An 18,875-nucleotide genomic window follows, 5' to 3' on the forward strand; every position below is an offset into this window, starting at 1 on the left:
TGTTCAACATATATACCAGCAGGCTGCCAATATAATTCACCTGACCAAATGAAAAACACGGCATGACGGATTCCCGGAAGACTTGTTCCTGCCGAAGCAAACGTCGTCACCTCACATGCATGCAACACAGCAAAGTGTTGCCGGCTTTGGTTATCTTCCCTATAAATACCAATCTCCCCCTACACGCTTTGTATCACAAGCTCCAAAGCAATTAGCCATATAAACCAATACTTCTCAGCTAAAACCTTTCCCCTTAATCTCAGTCAAGGATAGAACAACACAAGTATGGCAGTTCGCGTCTTCCTCCTTGCAGCAGCTCTTTTGGCCGTGACTTGCTTTCATGCCACTGCCTCCGATCCTAGCCTTCTCCAGGACTTCTGTGTAGTCGACAAGATGTCCAAAGGTAGCCATCCCATTAACTATATTATATCTTTATTTACAAGTTTCCTATTTACATTATTTAGCAAATTTTGTAGCTGTTAACCACTGTAGAATAATGTGTCTAAATAACTGATAGTTTTGTTCATTCAGTGCGTGTCAATGGGCTCCCATGCAAGGATGCAAATGATGTAGTGGCTGAAGATTTCTTCTTCTCGGGACTTCACATGGCCGGCAACACAACCAACAAGCAGGGCTCCGCCGTCACACCAGTCAATGTTGCTCAGATTGCAGGGTTGAACACGATGGGCATCTCTCTCGCTCGTATCGATTATGCACCCTATGGTCTCAACCCCCCTCACACTCATCCACGAGGTACTGAGATCTTGACCGTGCTTGAGGGCTCACTCTACGTTGGCTTCGTGACATCGAACCCGGACAACAAACTGTTCACAAAGGTCATTAACAAAGGAGATGTATTTGTGTTCCCTCAAGGGTTAATCCATTTCCAGTTCAACTATGGAACAAAAAATGCAGTGGCACTTGCAGCATTGAGCAGTCAAAACCCTGGGGTGATAACTGTGGCCAATGCTGTATTCGGGTCAAAGCCATCCATCCGTGTCGATATCCTTGCCAAGGCTTTTCAAGTGGACAAGATGACTGTCGACCGCATGCAAGCCCAGTTCTAGATAACATGAAAGCATACAAAGTCTGTTAATTAGCTTTATATGGATTGATGATTCTTTATTGTTTATTATAAAAGCCTTGTGTTCTTTTAAATCAATATTTTTGTTGGAATCATTTATGTATTTGGAAAAGAAAGATATATCAATCTTTTTTGCATTTTTAAGTGAAAGTATGATGCTATACGTATACTTAGGCATAAATTGTGCCACCCTCCCTCCTTGGTTGTTCAACAATAAACTAAAGAAAAAAGTTAAAATTACTCCCCCTAAAGTATAAGCAAAGTTTGGATAACACCTAAAGTATTTTTTGGTTCACTTTACCACCTAAACTATACCATTTGGTTCAATTTACCCCTTTAACACAATTTGTCTTTTTTTTTCCTCCATGCATAAGTGGAGTTGTTAGTTCTAATTTTGCAAGATGATAGCAGACATCATAAGGTATGTTAGAAATATATATGATAAATTTATTATCATTATTTTCATAGGGTAGGTTATTTAGTAATAAAATTTATCTTTGAGATACAAAATTATATAAAAAATAATAACAAAAATTCATAAAATATTTTTAATATATATTATGATGCCCACTACCACCCGACAAAGTTTTAAATTAAAATTCAACTTGTCTACGGAGAAACAAAAAGAACAAATTGCATTATGAGGTAAGTTGAATGAAATAGCATAGTTTAGGGGGAAAATTGAACCAAAACATAGTCTAAGAGATTATCTGAACTTTCACTGTACTTGAAGGGAGTAATTTGGATTTTTTCCAAAACTAAACAACTTTTCACGCAACTCAGATGATTTCATAAGACAAACAAAGAATAATAATTTATGTAACCACCAGCGCTACCAGCATCATGCTCCTCCTTCTATTGTCGTCCCACTGTCTTTTCTACTTTTTGTACTTTTTTTATCATGGTGGTACATTAATTATTGAGTGGTGCCCACAATATCTATGACCTCTCTTCCTGACACTGATTAGGAACAACAGCACTTTTGGTCAGATTGTTGTGCAACTCACAAGCTTCACCAAACCTGGGCAACATCTAATTAGTGAGGTGCAGTTCTTCCACTGGCCAGATAATAAGAGCCACATCATCAACATAAAGGGACAGCCTCGTTCAGTCACGCGTTGAGTAAGAGGTTGAAGCAACCCTTCCTCTAATGTTTTTGTAAATTATGATGTAGGTATTATTCAGCAAGCAAGCACAAATGAGCGGATCAATTTGGTTGAAATAATTCAAGAAGGATAAATGAATTTGAATAACATACAATACAAAAGAAGGTAACACGGTGAAAGGACAAACCAACCTCATTCTCCTTATTGGTGAATTGAGAATGAATCGATCCTTGTGGACATACAAAAGGTCTCCCTTTCAAGAGAACCTGAGAGAGATAGAGAGAGAGAGGAGATTTTTCTTGAAATTTGATATTAGAAAACCAACACAAGGTAACATAGTGAAAGGACAAACCAACCTCATTCTCCTCATTGGTGAATTGAGAATGAATCGATCCTTGTGGACGTACAAAAGGTCTCCCTTTCAAGAGAACCTGAGAGAGAGAGGAGATTTTTCTTGGAATTTGATATTAGAAAACCAACACAAGAAGGCAACATAGTGAAAGGACAAACCAACCTCATTCTCCTCATTAGTGAATTGAGAATGAATCGATCCTTGTGGACATACAAAAGGTCTCCCTTTCAAGAGAACCTGAGAGAGATAGAGAGAGAGAGGAGATTTTTCTTGGAATTTGATATTAGAAAACCAACACAAGAAGGTAACATAGTGAAACGACAAACCAACCACATTCTACTCATTGGTAAATTGAGAATGAATCGATCCTTGTGGAAATAAAAAAGGTATCCCTTTCAAGAGAACCTGAGAGAGCGAGGGAGGAGATTTTTGGTGGAATTTGATATTAGAAAACCAACACAGAGGGATATCTCCATAACCATCAAAATTTCTGCAGCACATGGTGTTAGAGTTTGATCTCCACCGACTCGGTCCAACGACCGAATCGGACCCTATCTTGTGTCCTGATCAGGGGCACACAACCAACTCATGGTTGTGGGCTCTCGTCGCGCAGCGCTATAAAGAGAGAGGTGGGCGCCGGGGGCACAGACGCTGAAGTTTTCCGTGCCCACTCATCCACCTAACAGACTCGAGAACCTGATCTACTAGCGCTGTAAGCGGTGGGAAGTTCCGCCGCCACCTGTGCCGCGCCGCCGCCACCCACACTCATCGCCGACACCGCCGTCATAGCCCATGGCCAGCTCTTCTACTAAGACCAATGGTTGTTCTCTCTAATCTATGTGCTATCTCTCTCTACCTCTAGGTTTCTCTTGTTTAGACTTAAGACAATGTTGATTAACCTAGATAAGGTGTTATACCCACTAGATGTGCTGTCATTGATCACTGATTTGAGTAATTAAGTTAAGTGCTAAGCTATTTGACATCCATCACCTGGGACAATGTGCAAAGGGTTGTGGCTGAAGATTTCTTCCTCTCGGGAATTTCACTTGGCCGGCAACACAACCAACCAGTAGGGCTCCGCCGTCACACCAGTCAATGTTGCTCAGATTGCAGGGTTGAACACGATGGGCATCTCTCTCCCTCGTGTCGATTATGCACCCTATGGTCTCAACCCCCCTCACACTCATCCACGTGGTACTGAGATCTTGACCGTGCTTGAGGGCTCACTCTACGTTGGCTTCGTGACATCGAACCCGAACAACAAACTGTTCACAAAGGTTATTAACAAAGGAGATGTATTTGTGTTCCCTCAAGGGTTAATCCATTTCCAGTTCAACTATGGAACAAAAAATGCAGTGGCACCTGCAGCATTGAGCAGTCAAAACCCTGGGGTGATAACTGTGGCCAATGCTGTATTCGGGTCAAAGCCATCCATCCCTGATGATATCCTTGCCAAGGCTTTTCAACTGGACAAGATGACTGTCGACCGCATCCAGGCACAACTCTAGGGAAAATGTGAACATGTTCGTTAATTGTCTGGGTATTAGCTTATTCTAGGATTTTCTTATTCTTTGGCTCATCATTAATGTTCATTCCCATACAAGTTGGATCCTTACAATTTGCTGTCTGTGTTTTTAAAAGAAATTGTATATGTATGCCTTTCATGTTAATTCAGTGAAATTCCTGGTATTTTTGTCTTTCTTATGTTAATGTGGTCTTTGGTCATTCACATGTTATTACGTAAATAACTATTAAAGAAATTTAATTCCTCCTCGATGGAACTTCAAAACTAAAAATTTCTACTCATGAACCTATATATCCTTGCCCATTGCACTGACATGGTTTTTTATAGCCAATCTTTGTACTCAATGTGACGTAAAAATTCCGGTCTTATACATTTTACCTAAAACCAACGGAAACGAAATAGGTTTCTGACTTATAACACTTGTTTTTTATTCATTGAGTATAGTGTTGCAATCAAAACTCGAAAAAGAAACTTGATGTTCGGCAAAAGAGAAAAGAATTTCACATTACAGTCTAATTATAATTCTTTGTGGATGTCGTAATATTGCAAGGAAGATGGATGGAGCGACATTAATTAATCTTCGTTCGCGCGTACTGTTATTTGGTAGCACACTTGTTCCTATGTAACCGCTGCTCAACTCATTTGCATGCGGGCATGACACAAGCAATGCATTTCACTCTCTTATACTATTTCTATTTTTAATTATGCATCATATTATAATAAAGGACATAAATACTTCATCCGTTCCAAATTACTATTCACTTTAGTATTATCCTAAGTCAAATTTGTCTAACTTTGACCAAACTTATAGAAAATATTATAATATCTATCAGACTAAATAAATTCACTATCAGAATATATTATATGGTGGATTAAATGAAACTAAATTGGTATTGTAAATGTTATTATATCTTTTAATAAACTTGGTAAAAGTTAGATAAGTTTGACTTAGGACAAATTAATAGTAATTTAGAACGGAGGTAGTAAATACCAACTTTATCCATGTTTATCTTGGGAACTCTTCCTACCCAAAAAGGGAAAAGAAGCACGTGGAACATATACAGTCTCCAGTGCGATCAATTAAGAACAATCCAAATGTATTGTGAATTTTACCGTTTGGCCTTTTAGAAATACAGTGGTTTGGGACTTAGGGTCACGCTAAGACCTTGGTACATAGAGGCAGGGACGTTCCCCCCAAACTAAAATTGGTTGAAGTGGTCTTCACTATCTTCTTGGATATGAGAATCGGAAATAATAAGCCAAAGCGTATTCTTAGTATTCCTGCCTGCAGAGGGCTACAAATTCAAAAGGAGCTGTCATCACATCTCTGTCAAACACATGTGTAATTTGTATTCTTTCTCATTCTCTCATGATGCGGAAAACAACTCCCAACACAGGCAAAGTTTTAAACTCAATGACTAGTGCTTACAGAATGGTTGGTAGTCCATTGAATAACTTCTTATCACCACTAGTAAATCACCTGACGAGAATCACTCGATCGACAAATGGCTTATTACTCAAATGCGTGGATTAAATAGTCAAACACATTCTCAATCCTATGTCGTTGTTGATGCGTAAAGCGACTTGTTCAAGAATATCTGCAGGCTGCTGCAACCCAAATGGAACACGGAATGACGCGTTCCAGGGAGACTTTTTCCTGCCTAACCAGACGCGCCACACCTGCATGCAACACAGCTATGTTGGCCGGCCTTGGCCATCTCTCTTTATAAATACCAATCTCCCTTTACACTTTGTTATCACAATTCACAAGCACCAAAGCAACCCTCAGCAGCTACCTCATCAACCAGTACTCCCACATCTCAAAGCGTGGAGCGTTGATATGGCAATTCATGCATTCCTGCTAGCCGCAGCCCTATTGGCTTTGTCCTCCTTTCATGCCATAGCCTCTGATCCAAGCCTTCTCCAGGACTTTTGCGTGGTTGATAAGATGGCTAAAGGTCTAGCTAACTAATTTTACTTTTACATAAGTCAGTTATGTCCAAGTAACTATGCACCATTTTTATATGTATAGTTGTCTAACTTATGGTCCTGTGACTGCAGTGCGTGTGAATGGGTTCCCTTGCAAGGATGCAAAGGATGTTGTACCCGACGATTTCTACTTCTCGGGTCTTAACATGGCTGGCAACACAACCAACAAGCAAGGCTCTGCCGTCACACCAGTCAATGTTGCTCAGATTGCTGGGCTGAACACCATGGGCATCTCTCTCGCTCGCATTGATTATGCACCGTATGGTCTTAACCCACCTCACACACATCCACGGGCCACAGAGATCCTGACAGTGCTCGAGGGCTCCCTCTACGTTGGTTTTGTCACATCAAACCCAGACAACAAGTTGTTCACAAAGATTCTTAACAAAGGGGATGTGTTTGTGTTCCCTGAGGGCTTGATCCATTTCCAATTCAATTATGGAACAAACAGTGCCGTTGCCCTTGCCGCGTTAAGCAGCCAAAACCCAGGGGTGATTACTGTGGCCAACACTGTATTTGGGTCAAAGCCATCTATCTCGGACGATATCCTTGCCAAGGCTTTCCAAGTGGACAAGAAGACAATTGACCTCATCCAAACCCAGTTCTAGAGATTCTTCAACTATGTTAATTCTTGGATTGATGATTCTTCAATTTTTGTTGCTTCTTTTGTTCTTCTAAATCAATATGTTTGTTGGAATCATTTATGTATTTGGAAAAGATAAATCAATCTTTTGTGCACCTTTTAAGTGAAAGTTTGATGCTATACGTCGTTAAAGATGAATTGTGCCACCCTCGCTCATACTAATGCAATTTACTTCCTCCTAAGTTGTTCAGCAAAATTTAAACAACTTTTCACACAAATCGAGTCACATGATTTCATAAGACAAACAAGAATCATAATTTAACCACCAGCAGCCTCATGCTCCTCCTGCTATTTTCGTTTGACTACTTGTTCTACACAACTAAGGAACTCCCCATATGGATTTATTTATCATGGTGGTACATTAATTGTAGAGTGGTGCCAACCATATCTATAACCTCTTCTTCGCACTGCATAGGAACAACACAACTTTTGGTCAGATTGGTGTGAACCCACAAGCTTCACCAAACCAGGCCAACATCTAATTAGTGATCGAGGTGCAATACACACTACTGGAAAACTCGACATTCATCCCGAGGCTTAGTACCGGTTAGTTTTTGACCTGGTACTAATGTGAGCATTAGTACCAGGTCTAACAGCTAGTTCCCCAGGAGCCCCCTTGACTCTTTTTATTACCGGTTGGGGGCTCCAACTGGTACTATAGGTCACCCATTAGTACAGGGTGGAGCCTCCACCTGGTACTAAAGGCTACCCGGTACTAATATGCCTAAGGGCCTTCAGTACCGAGTGGAGGCTCCACCCGGTACTAATGGGTGACCTTTAGTACCGGTTGGAGCCCCCAATCGGTACTAACTTCCCTCCTATAAGTCAGGCGTCGTCTTCCTCCTGCGGAGCCATTCCTCCAGCTTAGGCTTCATCCATTCATGGTGAAATAGGGGATGTGCTAATGGATTTTTGACCATTTTATGGGATTTCACTCACTCAAGTGTTCTAAAGGTTAGAATCTTCATCCTCCCTTGATACATGGTTACTATACTAAGTTTTATGCTTTAGAGCTAGGGTAATTTGTGATTTTTAGAATAAGGTACAATGGAGAAAATTTTCATTTATATGCATGTGTTATTTAGAGCTAATATTTGTGATTTTTAGAATAAGCTACAATTTTTTGGATGCTATGTTTTGTATTAGTCAAAGAAATTGATATGAGGTTACAGGAATAATTTTATAGTTTAGTCCTTTAAAAATATGAGCTAAATAAATTGTGGGAAAAAAATATAATTTGTTCATATTTAGTCATTTGCAAATATGAGCGAGATTAATTGTGGTACATAGAGATAATAAGATGAAATAGAGGTATGTAATTAGTCATTTTTAGAATAAGCTACCATGAACAAATTTTTCATTTATATATTTTGTTTGAGCTAAAAAAATTATGGGGAAGAAAATATAATTTGTTCATAGTTTAGTCATTTGCAAATATAAGCTAAATAAATTGTGGTACATAGAGATAGCTACTGCTGATGGAAGTAGTGGCGATGGTGGGGGCGATCGTCGTTCCTCTCGCGGCAAGGGGAAGACCATAGTTGGCCCTCGAGCACGTGGGAGAGAGCAATGCTTTGTTATTTGTAAAGATGTCATGAAGATGCTGTTGCCGCGGGTCAGGAACTTCCTTTTGGTGGTCGTTACACAGGTGGAAAAACGGCCTTCCATCCTCAAAAAAATCTCGGTTATTTTTGGACCCGGTTAAAGAGGCTTTAGTCCCAGGTCTAAATTTCGTAGTCCGTAGAGATACCTTTAGTCCCGGTTGGAGTCCCAGTTATATTTACAAACCTGAACTAAAGCCTCCGAGGGTGTTAGTCCTGATTGGTAACACCAACTTGGACTAAAGGGTCCCCCATGAGTTACTACAAAAGGATTGCATCACCTACTCAGTCAGATGTGCTGTGTAGGTGAGATGGTAAGGAAGCTACACGCGAGGCTTGAGGTCGTGGGTTCGAATCCCACGCACTGCGCATGCGCATATTTTGCGTGACTTGTCACTTACGACGTGCGTGTATCTCGGGGGGGCTCCCGGGAATTTAGAATGTTTTTTTGGCACAAAACTCTTTAGTCCCGATTGGTATTACCAACCGAGACTATGATGTGCCTTTAGTCCTGGGTGAAAGACCCGGGACTAAAGGTCGGGACCTTTAGTCCCGAATGATTAGTCCCGGTTGGGGAAACCGAGATCAATGAGGTTTCCCAATCGGGACCAATGCTCGTTTCTCTACCAGTGTTATGCTCCACCGCCAATCCCGGGGGTTTTAGGTCCACTGAGTACTACCGTCGTTGGAGCCACAAATAAACCACAGGATGAGGTTGGGTAAGCTAAACCTTCATCTTCGCTACCCAAGGATGCTTAAAGTCCTCCTAGATAGTACTCAATGGATGGTTTGTCGTAGTGTATCATGTTGTTCGGGTTTGAAATTTAAATTTGTGTATTTCTGTCTAAACTTTCAGCAACATTTGAGTTTGTCTTAGTGTATCATGTTGTTTTGGCCTTAGGGTTTAGTGTATCATGTTGTTTGGACCTGAAATTCAAATTTGTGTATTTCTATCTATACTTTCAGCAACATTTGAGTTTGTCATAGTGTATCATGTCATTTGGGTCTGAACTTTAAATTTGTATATTTCTATCTAAACATTCAGCAATATTTGAGTTTGTCGTAGTGTATCATGTTGTTTGGGTCTGAAATTTAAATTTGTGTATTTCTATCTAAACTTTCAGCAACATTTGTGTTTAATGAAATTTATATCATGTTTGTTAGGTTTCATGTATAATTCTATGGATGTTCAGAATATCTTTGGTTCGGTAATACTTTGTAGATAGATTGGCAATGGACGTACTGCGTGGATAAACGCTCCATGGAGTATATTAATGGCTTGGGTGATTTTCTTGATCTGGTAGAGTCCAACAAGCCGTCGTCTGGTTTCATTTGTTGTGCATGCCGAATTTGCAAAAATGAGAAGGATTACTCATCCAGAAAGACTATTCACGCCCACATATACAGTTCGGGATTCATGCCTAACTATTTTGTTTGGACCAAGCACGGGGAAGGAGGAGTTATGATGGAAGATGATGATGAAGAAGAAGATGGTAACTACATCGCTGACTGGACTTAAGGAGGTGCCTTTGCAGATGCTGCAATGGGCGAAGCTGAAGAAGAGATGGTTGCAGAAGAAGGTCCTACCAATGATCTAGGTCAGGTGTTGCGAGATGCAAAGGAAAACTACGAGAACGTGAAGGAGTTAAAGAAGTTCAAGCGTATGTCTGATGATCATAAGAAATTGTTGTACCCGGATTGCAAACAGGGGCACAAAAAGTTGGGTACCACACTAGAAATACTGTAATGGAAGCTAAAAATGGAGTTTCTGACAAGGGTTTTGATGAGTTAATAAAAATCATAAAGAACATGCTTCCCGAGGGGAACAAATTGCCATCCTCAACGTATGAAGCTAAAAAGGATGTTTGTCCTCTAGGTTTGGAGGTACAAAAGAAAAATGCATGTCCTAATGGTTGTATCCTCTATCGCGGTGAGGAATACGAGAAATTGGAGGTTTGTCCTATGTGCAAAGCGCTGCGCTATAAGATCAGGTGAGATGACCCCGGTGATGTTGAGAGTCAAGCCAACAAGAAGAATGTTCCTGCGAAGGTAATGTGGTATTTCCATGTACTACCATGTTTGAAGCATTTGTTTAGAAACAAGGCACATGCAAAGTTGATACATTGGCACAAAGAAGAACATAAGCAAGATTGAATGATCAGACACCCCGTTGATGGGTCCCAGTGGAGAACAGTTGACAGAGAATTTCCCGAGTTTGAAAAGATGCAAGGAACATAAGGTTTAGTTTAAGTACGGATGTATTCAATCCATTCGGTGAGTTCAGTAGTGGTCATAGCACCTAGCGACATTGATGTTTACCTAAGAACATTGGTTGATGAACTTTTAATGTTATGGAAGGAAGAACTTGTACATGTGTGGGATGAGGACAAAAAGGAGAATTTTAATCTACAAGCATTATTGTTCATAACCATCAACGATTGGCCCACGCTTGATAATCTGTTAGGACAAACAAACAAGGGATATCGAGTCTGCACGTATTGTTTAGATGATACTTGCAGCATGTATTTGAAACACTGTCGGAAGGTTGTGTATACGGGCCATCGTCAATTTCTTCTTGCTAAGCACCCGTTAAGAAAGAAGGGAAGCATTTTGAAGGGGAGGAAGAAAAATGTACTAAGCCTGTTCACCGTAATTGTAAACGTGTATTTTCTATGATAAAGGATGTGATGGTAGTCTTTGGCAAGGGCTCTGGTAGCCAACCTGTTCTGAACAACAAGGACAGACATGCACCCATGTGGAAGAAGAATTCTATATTTTGGGAGTTACCTTATTGGGAAGTCCTTGAGGTCCATAATGCAATCGATGTGATGCACCTGACGAAAAATCTTTGCTTGAATATGCTTGGCTTCCTAGGTACATATGGAAAGGTAAAGGATACAATTGAAACACGTTGGGACCCGAAACGTATGAAACAACGAGATGGCCTACATCTGGAAAAGAGAGATGATGAACATGACTTGCATCCTGCCAATTACACTCTCAGCAAGGAAGAGAAGGAAAGCATGTTTGAGTGCTTGAATAGTATCAAGGTCCCATCGGGCTACTCCTCGAATATATAGGGAATAATCAATATTAAAGAGAAGAAATTCATAAATCAAAAGACCCATGACTGCCACGTCTTGATGATACAATTGCTGCCTGTTGCACTGAGGGGAATTGTACTAGAGAATGTGAGAATGGCAATGGTGAAGCTATGTGCATCCTTCAACATGATTTCTCAAAAGGCAATCTATCCAAAAAAATCTACTAAATCTGCTGAAGGATATGGGTAACCTATGGGTCCGCACCAACCAGGATATTGGCCGGACCTAACAAGTGGACCTGCCCGACCAGGGCATGCGAGCCAAGGACATGGAGCTACTTGGAGTGCATACCAAGGAGGCCGGGCGATTGAAATTAGCCCAGATATTGCGGAACACGTGTTGTAGTTCGACTCAGATTACCTTGCATGTAACTACTAAGTAGACTAGATTCAGACCGACATGTAGCCTAAGGTCGTCAGCCTATATAAGGCGGCCAAGGGAGCCTCCCGAGGGCATAATAATTCTCAAGCAATACAAGCCACCAAACATATAGGACATAGGGTATTACTCTCTGAAGGCCCGAACCTGTCTAAAACCCTCGTGTCCCTTGTGTTCTCACAATCACCTTCAAGTTTTTGGTTTCGCAATCGCCTCCACCTACAAATCAACCACTTGGGTAACCCTCTGGTGGACTACCAGGTTTATAAATCTGACAGCTGCAGAATGACCTGGTGCAATGCTTTGTCAGCTTTGAGATTGTCTTTCCACCTTCCTTCTTTAATATCATGACCCACCTTCTAGTCCACCTTGTTGAAGATATTTTTGTTCTCGGTCCTGTATTTCTACACAATATGTTCACTTCTGAGAGGTTTGTGACAGTTATGAAGAAGTATGTTCATAATCGTGTTCGTCCAGAAAGAAGCATCACAAAGGGATATGGAACAGAGGAGGTCATTGAGTTTTGTGTTGACTTTATTGACAACTTGAGTTTGATTGTAGTCCCTGTATCATGGCATGAGGAGAGACTAAAGGGAAAGTGCACACTAGGGAGGAAAGTTTGGATGGACATCGATGAGGACACATTTCGTCAAGCACACTTCACAACCCTGCAACAATCATCCCTGGTCGCTCCATATATGAAGGAGCACAAGGCTATTGTACGGTCCTCAAACAAAGGGAAGACTGAGACCTTGTGTGGCGGAACCACCTCGGATTAACTTGATCAAAGCATGGTTAAGCTGCCTGACACATGACACTCGTGCCATAATCAAGTTAACTCGAAGTGCCGTCGGATTTCGTCCGATTTAACCACTTAACAGGACCGAGTTAGCAAAACTCACACGAAGGTGAGTGGTTTCCAGAGAATACAACAGGTCCAACAGTAGATTTACAAGTTGCTACACACTTGGTTGAAAATCAGAGTTTAACAAGTTCTGAAGAAACAAACAGATGGTAAAACAAGCGGAAGCTAGCGCCGGGGTCGGATGTCCTTGATGAGGCCGATTAGGACATCAGTGATCCCTTTCCTTGCCATCCGAGGAGGGATCCCACTCGACCGTCCAACCCGGAGGGAGCTGGGGCAGCCAAGTGCCAACAGGAACAAACTCAGGAGCGGTGAGTTTACCTGAAAAGAGAGCCACAAACAAGGCTGAGCTTCTAAGCTCAACAAGACTTAACCGACCGGTGGTAAACTACTCCACCACTTCTAGACATGCAAGGCTCTTTGGCTGAGGGGTTTTGTTTGCCAAAAGCGACTACAGTGGGTCCTTGCTTTCAAGTTTTAGCTCAAGTTCTAAGTTCATTAACCAGTCTATGTTGGCGACTTATGCTAAACAACCATAGTTTCCAACAACAAAGCATAGAACAAGCATCGAGTTCATATCATCATCATGTTCCATCTTTACTCAGTGTAGCATAGCGATCAAGCAGTCTCAAACTGTGAGAGGCAGACGAATCAATTCAGGTTTCTTAACCATGCATGGCGAACCTAATCTCACGACATCCACGCACCACAAGGGGTCGCTTCCTGTGTCGGCCGTCCCCATCAAGTCCCAGGCACGTGTCAGGTCCAAACTTCCCTTGGCATGCAATGCTCCACAGTCCCGGCCTCTACCGTACTGTGACCGCACTTGCACCCACATGATGCACCATGGGAACCTCGTTCCAGGGACAGCAGGGGTATAAGCCACGCCCTAGTTCAATCAGGTACTAGGCTTCCCCATCCCATACTAGGTATGAGATTAGTACTTTCAAACACTTGATCACGAACACCACCACTGTCGAGCCTTAACAGATTCCATAGACAGACGGGGCGCTCAACCGACCACCAAAAGAGTTAACCAAACCCTGCCCCGTCCATCGTCCTTATGATGGTAGCAGAAGGAGAAACAACCAACTCCTACAACTCGCGAGTGATAGGAAATCACTCGACTTTTACCGTTTCCTATTTAAGCATAGCCACTAGTCGGCCCAACGACTAGTGTTCAGATCAAAGGAACTACGTCATGCATCTAAGGTTTCAAACAACTCCTGTAATGTAAATGCACATACAAACAAAGGAAGGCATGTGTAAGTTTAGAGAAAACGGGTTCATGCTCCGGGGCTTGCCTTCGAGCGGAGGGGAGGAGAACTGGTCTTCAGCTGGGGTGACGTCGGCTTCTGGAACTGGCAGCTCAGCTACAGCTCCGTCTTCTGGCACCGGGTGTAGCTCGTAGACGCCGTCAGCGAGGTGCAACTCTACACGAATGCAATGCAGGAGTTAGTGTTTAGACGGTTATTTCAATAACACTTGCAGTTAAGCTCGGACATTTTGCAGCAAGGCTTACAGAAAAGGTGGGGAAGTTTACTTGAGTTGGTGGAGAGCAAGATAAAAGGGTTGGATGGGAAGAAACTTATGATCTGACCCTTAGACTAGAGGAATAGCTATGCTGGGGGTCCTCAGACTTAATGTAGAGAAGTCCCCGATTTTTACACATATACCCTCGGGTCAAGGAAAAGGATACAGTCGAGTCCTCGAGCGAGGTAGAAAAAGGGTCGGTGAAACAGACAGGGTCGGGTGAGACGGAGAAGGGATCGGGCGAAACAGACAGGGTCGGGCGAGACGGAAAAAGGGGTCGGGCGAAACAGATAGGGTCGGGCGAGATGGAAAAGGGGTCGGGCGAACAGATAGGGTCGGGCGAGACGGAAAAGGGGTCGGGCGAACAGATAGGGTCGGGCAAGACGGAAAAGGGGTCGGGCGAACCGATAGGGTCGGGCGAGACGGAAAAGGGGTCGGGCGAACAGATAGGGTCGAGCGAGACGGAAAAAGGGGTCGGGCGAACATATAGGGTCGGGCGAGACGGAAAAGGGGTCGGTAGCTTACCTTCGGTTTATAGGTGAAGCTTTGGGATCAGGAAGGAGCAGACTTGGGCGGAAGGACTGAAGCACTAAGACTTGGGCAGCGGCGATGTCCGGCGGTGCTCCGGCGGCGGCGGAGCTTCTTGTGAGCAGCAAAGAAGCTCTAGCACTGCGCGGAGGAGCAAGCCACTGGGTGGATTGGGGCAGAGCAGGTCTGAGCGGAGAAGGGGAACTCTCAAGAGGTTCAGCGGGATTTGCTCAAGTGCTCGCAGAGTAGGGGCGGTGAAATGGCAAGGGCGAAGGAACTCCGGTGGGACTCCGGCATTCCCTTTTATATCTGCGCGGAAGGGAGAGAGTTGGAGTAACGCGAAGACCGGAAGAAAAGAATGAAGTGCGCTGCCATGGCGGTGATTGAGCAGAAAGGGGCGGCGGAACAGGACTTCGGAGATAGCGTCTTCGGCCATTGGGCACTGGAGACAGGGCGGCGCACGCGCGGTTTTGCCGGGGTTGAGATTTGGCGGAGGTGAGCGTCGTCGAACGGCGGATCTGATTGGTGTGACAGGGAGAATGGCGCTGCAAGCGAGGTTTCACAGGCGAAGTGACAGGGCGAACGGCATCGCGATCGAGCACGAACAGTGGCATTGCCGGAGCACATCACTGGCAAGGCGAAAAAGTAGCTGTCGCGGCCGGAGTCGGGGTTCGCGATGGAGGAATCGGCGCGTAGCGAGTTTGTGGGTGGCACGACTGTGGAGAGGCGACGGAAAAGCTGGAAGGCATCGGGCCTTGCAGCCGGGGGTCCGGTGATATGATGATGGGCATGAGCGGCAAGGTGGTCTGATGCAGCAGGCGGCAAAGCTCTGCCAGAGCAGCAACGGAGCACCAAGGCGCGGCCGGCGAGGGCGCGAGCAAGACGGGGCACTGCAGAAAGGGTTGCAGAGGGGCTTCCGCTGCGATTGGGGAGGAGGGCGCGGGAAACCATCCGGTCGCGACCGGCGACGGGGCGAAGCGGCGGGCGTCGGGGAAGTTGAGCCACGCGGCAGAGAAGCTCTGAAGCGGGCATGCTACTCGAGTGCGTCTGCATCGTGAGATCCGGGAAAAGATTGCGGGTCCACCCGTCAGTCTCGGTTTCTCCTCTGCCCAAGATTGAAAGGGACACTGTTGTTGAGACTTAGAAGGAACCGGCGGGGTGGGTTGGGGTCTTCAGGGGTCGGGACCGGAAACTGGAAGTTGAGCACTTAAGCTCAGGGAAGCTGGGTCAGCGGGATTAGGGACTCGGATTAAGATTAACTCGAAATATTTGACCATGGTCGTCACACCTTGATTACACATCATCACATTGGCACTTTCACCTCTTGGTTGCGGTGAAGACTGACGGGCGATGAAATGATTGAAGAACAACTAGCATGGTTGGCTAGCGGACCATCTATCTCAGTATTGATATTCCAAATATACCAGATAAATGGTTACACATTTTACACGAGAGCCTAAGACCAAAAGAGCACAAACCAAAATAGTAGTGTTCATATATATGCCATAGAGAACAATGGAAAAAAAGATAGATACTATGGTGTCATTGAGGAGATATCGGAATTGGACTATGGACCTTTAAAAATCTCTCTACTTCAGTGCCAATGGGTGAAACTTATTGGAGGAGGCGTAATAACAGACAACTATGGGATGACAATAGAGGACCTCAACAAGATTAGATACAGAGACGAACCATTCATCCTAGCCAATGATGTAACTCAAGTTTTCTACGTGAAGGACATGTCAAGCAAATCAATAAGGAAGGGTGCTAATAAGTCAGATGGCCAGCCAAAGCGCCACATTGTTCTTCCAGGGAAAAGAAAAAATCATTGGAGTTGAGGACAAAACTGATATTTCAAAAGATTATGATCACTTCGATGATCTTCCTCCATTTTCAATCAAGGTTGACCCAAGCATCCTGTTAGCCAAAGAGGACGCTCCATACTTATGTCGTGATCACAACCAAGAGATGTTCGTCAAGAGGAAGGTTATTAACGTTCCATTAGATGATGATATGTAATGTATAAGAACCACTATGCTGTGTTCCATTAGATGGTCATCACAATCAAGATAACAAACCTTTTTTTGCAATTTTATGAATGTTATGTTAATTACTATGCAATAAATAAATATAATAGCAATTTTAAAAGAAAGGAAATAAAATATTTGTCTTGTCGGGAACTAAAACAGTGGGTTATAACCCCTAGTACCGCGTGGTAGCTACACCTGGTACTAAAGGGGTGCATTTTTGTTTCGCGTGCGATGCACCCTCTTTAGTACCGGGTGGTAGCTACACCCGGTACCAAGGTTTAGCCTTTAGTACCGGGTGGGGGTGAATCTAGGTACTAGGGTGGGGGGCGGGATACAAGTCCATCCCCTTCTACCCTAAGACTTAGCCGCACGTCGATCTCGATCCGCCACCTTGCCTCTTTTCTGGCCCCGACGATGCCGCAACACCCTTCGCCGCTGCAGTCCTCCTCCTCCTCCACCTGCTGGCCGCATCCTCTCCGACCCGGCTGCCGACGCCGGCACCGTGCCTGGCACTGCCTGCGCAGACATCAGCCGCCGCCACCGCTCCTCCAACCGACGGCGCTTCGCGAGCCACGCGCACATGGCCACGGGCTTTCGTCTCTACTAACGTAAGCCCGCAATCGTGATGACATCATCTTCTTTTTTAATTTTTTTATATTTCAGATAAATGTTTTTCTGTTTAAAATATTGGTATGGAAAAATATATAAATAGTGTTAGGAGAATTAGAAAAATTATAAGTAGTGTTGGGGAATATAGAAATTGTGTTAGGAAAATGAGAAAATATATAAATAGTGCTGCAAATTGTTAAAGCCTAGTAATTATTCCAATAATTTATTGTAAGTTTTTTCTATTATCATTTATATATTGCTACACAATTCACAGCCCCGCGGCCCTCGCCGTCTGCCACGCCCTTGCCGCCGCCACACTGTCGTCACTGTGCCTGTTGTCCACCATGCCCCCACCGTACGTCCACACGCGGCCTCATCTGTGTTGATGTAAGCCCGTGGTCGGCTGACGTCATTTTTTATATTTTACTCATTTATTTCAAGAATATATGAAAATAGGCAAAAAAAAATTGTACAAAAATGTTGAATTAGCTAGAAAATATAGAAAAATTCTTGAATTAGGTAGAAATTATAGAAAAATTGTTGGAAAAGCCTATTAATTGTAAATTTGATCGATGTACAACAATAATTATGCCATGTTTGAAAATCCTTTTAATATAGCAAATGTATAGAAAATTTCATTGTAAATATTTTTGTTGTCATTTACGCTTACAAAATGTATAGAAAATCATCAAATAGTTGAATAAATTATTGAAATGTGCATAAAGTGTATAGAAATTTGATGATAATTGTGAATGACGAGCAATTCCCTGTAAATAAACATTTAGTCATTTATTGTAACAAATTATGTAAGTGTTTCATTCTTTTTTAGTTATTCATTATTGCTACAAAATGTAAAGAAATTTCTATAGTCATTCTTTTATAATAAATGTGTATAAAATATTAGAAAATTGTTGATGACGTCATATTTTTATTTTCCATTTTTGTAATAGTTATTTTTATATTGTATTAGTTACAATGGCACAATCAGAGGATGAGAAGGCCCGATTGGACGAGGAATACCTAATTGACTTGATTGCTCAAGGTCGCACGAATGATCAACCAAATGAAGAGGTCGATCACAACCAGACTGACGTCTACCTCAACATGTCTGGTGATGGCAATAAGGAGCGACCATTTGCTGAGGGAGGCAATAATGGGCAACAAGGCGATGTATAGCAATTATTCTATGTAAACCTGATTTGAATTCATGAAGAATCAAGATTATTGGGAATTAATAATTCTTTCATTTTTAGCCATTTGGACCGAGCAGACCTAAACGGAAACGAGGCTCGAAGAAGAAGTTAAAGGGCCGTGTCATCATTGTGGAACTTAATGAAGAGGGCGAACCAACTACTCCAGACAATGCTAAGACCAAATTGGTGAATCAAATTGGGTTTCTTGTTAGGGATAACATCCTAGTAAGCTTCCAAAATTGGAAAAACCCTAAAATCGATGAGAGCGTGGTCCCCACAAGCACGGTCCCTATAAGCGTGGTCCCCGAATGAGAGAAGGAAATGATATGGGAGCA

The 18,875-nt window shown here is 43.0% G+C and overlaps 3 protein-coding genes across 3 annotated transcripts; all 3 read left to right on the forward strand.

The window, feature by feature from the left end:
* Window positions 1-209: 209 nt before the first annotated feature.
* Window positions 210-1,228, forward strand: LOC117865360 (putative germin-like protein 2-2). The gene is made up of 2 exons (XM_034749549.2): window positions 210-403; window positions 532-1,228. The coding sequence occupies exons 1-2, from the start codon at window positions 286-288 to the stop codon at window positions 1,065-1,067; spliced, it is 654 nt and encodes a 217-aa protein (XP_034605440.1). The 5' UTR covers window positions 210-285; the 3' UTR covers window positions 1,068-1,228.
* Window positions 1,229-3,334: 2,106 nt separating this feature from the next.
* Window positions 3,335-4,050, forward strand: LOC117854970 (putative germin-like protein 2-1). The gene is given in 3 exon segments (XM_034737242.2): window positions 3,335-3,362; window positions 3,508-3,584; window positions 3,586-4,050. Coding segments are annotated over 3 exon segments (570 nt in total).
* Window positions 4,051-5,810: 1,760 nt separating this feature from the next.
* LOC117865721 (putative germin-like protein 2-2) lies at window positions 5,811-6,808 on the forward strand. The gene is made up of 2 exons (XM_034749963.2): window positions 5,811-6,025; window positions 6,129-6,808. Exons 1-2 carry the CDS (start codon window positions 5,908-5,910, stop codon window positions 6,662-6,664), a joined length of 654 nt encoding a protein of 217 aa, XP_034605854.1. The 5' UTR covers window positions 5,811-5,907; the 3' UTR covers window positions 6,665-6,808.
* Window positions 6,809-18,875: the final 12,067 nt, after the last annotated feature.

The sequence above is a fragment of the Setaria viridis genome, chromosome 1 (genome assembly GCF_005286985.2).
Source record: "Setaria viridis chromosome 1, Setaria_viridis_v4.0, whole genome shotgun sequence".
Classification (NCBI taxonomy): Eukaryota; Viridiplantae; Streptophyta; class Magnoliopsida; order Poales; family Poaceae; genus Setaria; species Setaria viridis.